This window comes from Curcuma longa, chromosome 15 (assembly GCF_044706935.1).
Source record: "Curcuma longa cultivar G26 ecotype Majalengka, Jawa Barat chromosome 15, ITB_CL_G26_1.1, whole genome shotgun sequence".
Lineage (NCBI taxonomy): Eukaryota > Viridiplantae > Streptophyta > Magnoliopsida > Zingiberales > Zingiberaceae > Curcuma > Curcuma longa.
In genome coordinates this window covers 8,267,434-8,270,115 of record NC_133875.1, presented here as the reverse complement: position 1 = coordinate 8,270,115, position 2,682 = coordinate 8,267,434, and the positions used below count along the sequence as shown (strand labels likewise).

At 41.0% G+C, this 2,682-nt stretch overlaps 1 protein-coding gene across 1 annotated transcript; it reads right to left on the bottom strand.

Annotated features, from left to right (window-relative positions):
• Positions 1 to 338: 338 nt before the first annotated feature.
• LOC141845949 (uncharacterized) lies at positions 339 to 834 on the bottom strand. The gene is given in 4 exon segments (XM_074733939.1): positions 339 to 379; positions 382 to 432; positions 435 to 615; positions 618 to 834. Coding segments are annotated over 4 exon segments (474 nt in total). The 5' UTR covers positions 819 to 834.
• Between the last annotated feature and the right edge of the window lie 1,848 nt (positions 835 to 2,682).

Genomic DNA, 2,682 nt, shown 5'->3' with positions numbered 1-2,682 from the left:
TGAAAAGACTCAAGCCCTTAGTCAATGAAAAATCATTTGAAAAACTATTTTGTCCTCCACCTTAGACACCTGGAAAGCATGCTGTAACTTCGTGACACGCGCACAAAAATAAATTGTCGGTCCTTTTTTTTTTTCAATTTTATTTCTGTCCAAAAACTTTAATTTTTTTAGAAGGGATATGGTATCGTATTATTGATTGATATTTCACGCACCCTTTTTAGCATGATCTCGAAGGAATATTAGAAAAACTGAAAGTATTGTTGTTAATCAAGAACAGTTGAACTCTTGTAAGTAAAATCATAGAGATTCATGATTTAAAGTGCATAATTATTTTGTTTTTACTGTTTGATTATTTTGTGTTCATGGCAGATATGAATAGGATCGGAGAGCTAGCTACAAAGTCAACGCAGATACCGACGACGCTCTCTATCGCCGTACGTCTTCGGAGACGGCTTCCGAGTCCAAATCCAGAGTCAGGTCCGCTGCCACAGCTGGCTCCGAGCTGGAGGCGGCGTCGGCGGCGTCGCCGGCGACCCGAAAGTCCTCCAAGATGAAGGTTGGCCGCCACCTGGACGTCGCCTTCGTCCCCTCCCCCTCCGCCCTCTGCCTCGCCGCCGTTTCTTCCTCTTCGTGGCTCCCGTCGTGCTCGTCTCCTCTGCTCCGGCCATGGCGCCACTGCCTTTTCCGGCGAAGGTCTTGGAGATGGCGTGCACCTGACGGAGGATGGAGAAGAATTCGTCCACCTCCTCGTCGGTGACCTCAGGCTTAGGCCGATGCGCCTCCGCCTCTTCATCTCCTCTTCGTTTCCTCTTCTCCATCTCCGTTCGTCCAATACATTACTGGCGTGGAATGGCATCGCCATTGTTGCTCAGGGCTTTTATAGATGTTCATGCTGCGTTTTTCATGAATTAATTAATTAATTAATTTTTTTAATAATTCAATTATCTAATTATTTAAACCGATTAAGTTCGGAAAGTGGCCGGCACGAGTCTTTTTTTAATTGAGAATATATTGACATTAATAATATTTCTCTGTTTGGGGATTCAAAATCAAATTAACGTGTGTTCTTTGCCTACATCACGTACGCAATTGATGACGTTTTACATGTGACGTCATCGAATGACGAGAGGGAGGAGACGGAGAGGAGGTCAATGTAGAGTTGGTCAACGAACTCTTCTCTTCAGTTGGTGAACAGCTGTTGTCCACGTTTTCGATTCTATTGACTTGACTTTGTATATGCCAAGCACAATTTATGTATTCTCTACGCCGGTCATTTTCTGCTGATGCTAGGGCTTCTGAGACTAATTTTCGTAGCTAAATTCAATTATCATTATTGTTGTTGTTATTGTTAATTAATTGGGAAAGATGCAGCTGTTGAATTGATAGACATATAAATCTATTTAAATCTTTAAGCGTTTTATCTTTTTTTTTTTGTAAAAAAACATGTTTTTTTGTACTTTTAAATTTATTAAAATTTATCTTTCGTGTAGATGGAAATTTAAATTCCATGTAATTTCTATTAAAAGTGTGATTTAACTATTTCATAGCATTTTGCCATGCCAACGTGTTAGAATCGTCCCGGTGTAATATGCGTATTTATACATTTCACAAATATGCATAGTAGAAATATACAGATAATTAAGTTAATTATTATCACAACACATGCATGACAAAATAGGAAATAACATACACAAGACACGGTAGGAAATTAAAATTTTTCATAATAAAAGATTATTCTAAATACGTACCTCGCGGATAATGACGTTGAGTAGAGTTGGCATCAATCGAGCGGTCCTCGTCGAAGTCCCACCTCTACTGGTGATCCACGCCAAGCTCTCGTCTAGATGACTTCGGAAACCACAAGTCACGTGATCGTCCTCGGTACTAGCCGATGATCGATGACAATCGAATCAAGAGAAATCGTATTCCGGAAATCACACAACAACATTTGTCGCGATCGTTCCAGGACTTTCTAACTATCATCGAGAATAATATTCCCGATGTAGTTTTCGGTGGTCAACTATTGACCGTCGATTAGGACAAATAGTCAGAACGTTTCTGATAAAGATGGAATAATCTCCGGAAGCTTGAGAAGCTTCCAAGAAGAATAACAAACAATCGTCTAACGATCGAAATTTTATTGGTCAAAAACCTATCCAATAATTAGGAACAATTTTCAACTATTGAACAGCGATTTCTGATAGTAAAATCTTAATACAATCCCTCCCTCTTCACACGGCCGGAAACCATTTTCGCCTTCTTTCTTACATGGTCGAACAAAACAACTCTTCTCCTTTCCACACAACTTCTTCTCCGGCAGGTCAACGGTCACCAACGGCAAAGAAGAGCAAAGGGAGGCCGGCGATGCTCATGATCTGGAAGCTGAAGGGAGTCGCTCGGAAAACGTTCCGTTGACTTCCCTTGTACAAAAATTTTTTTGTACAAAGGACAAAATTTTCCAAGAGGCCCCGCGGATCGCTGGCTTCTTGTGTTTGTTTTCAGGTTCCATACAAAGGTAATTATAACTAATAAAAGCGGAATAACTTAGTCGTACCGATCACCTTTGGATTGTTGTGAAGGATGTGGATGACCCCTCGATCTTCTGCTGTATTCCTCTCCTCTTCTCGAACGTTGTGTGGGCAACGATCCGTCGAGAATTGTTCCACCAGAATTCTCCTCACC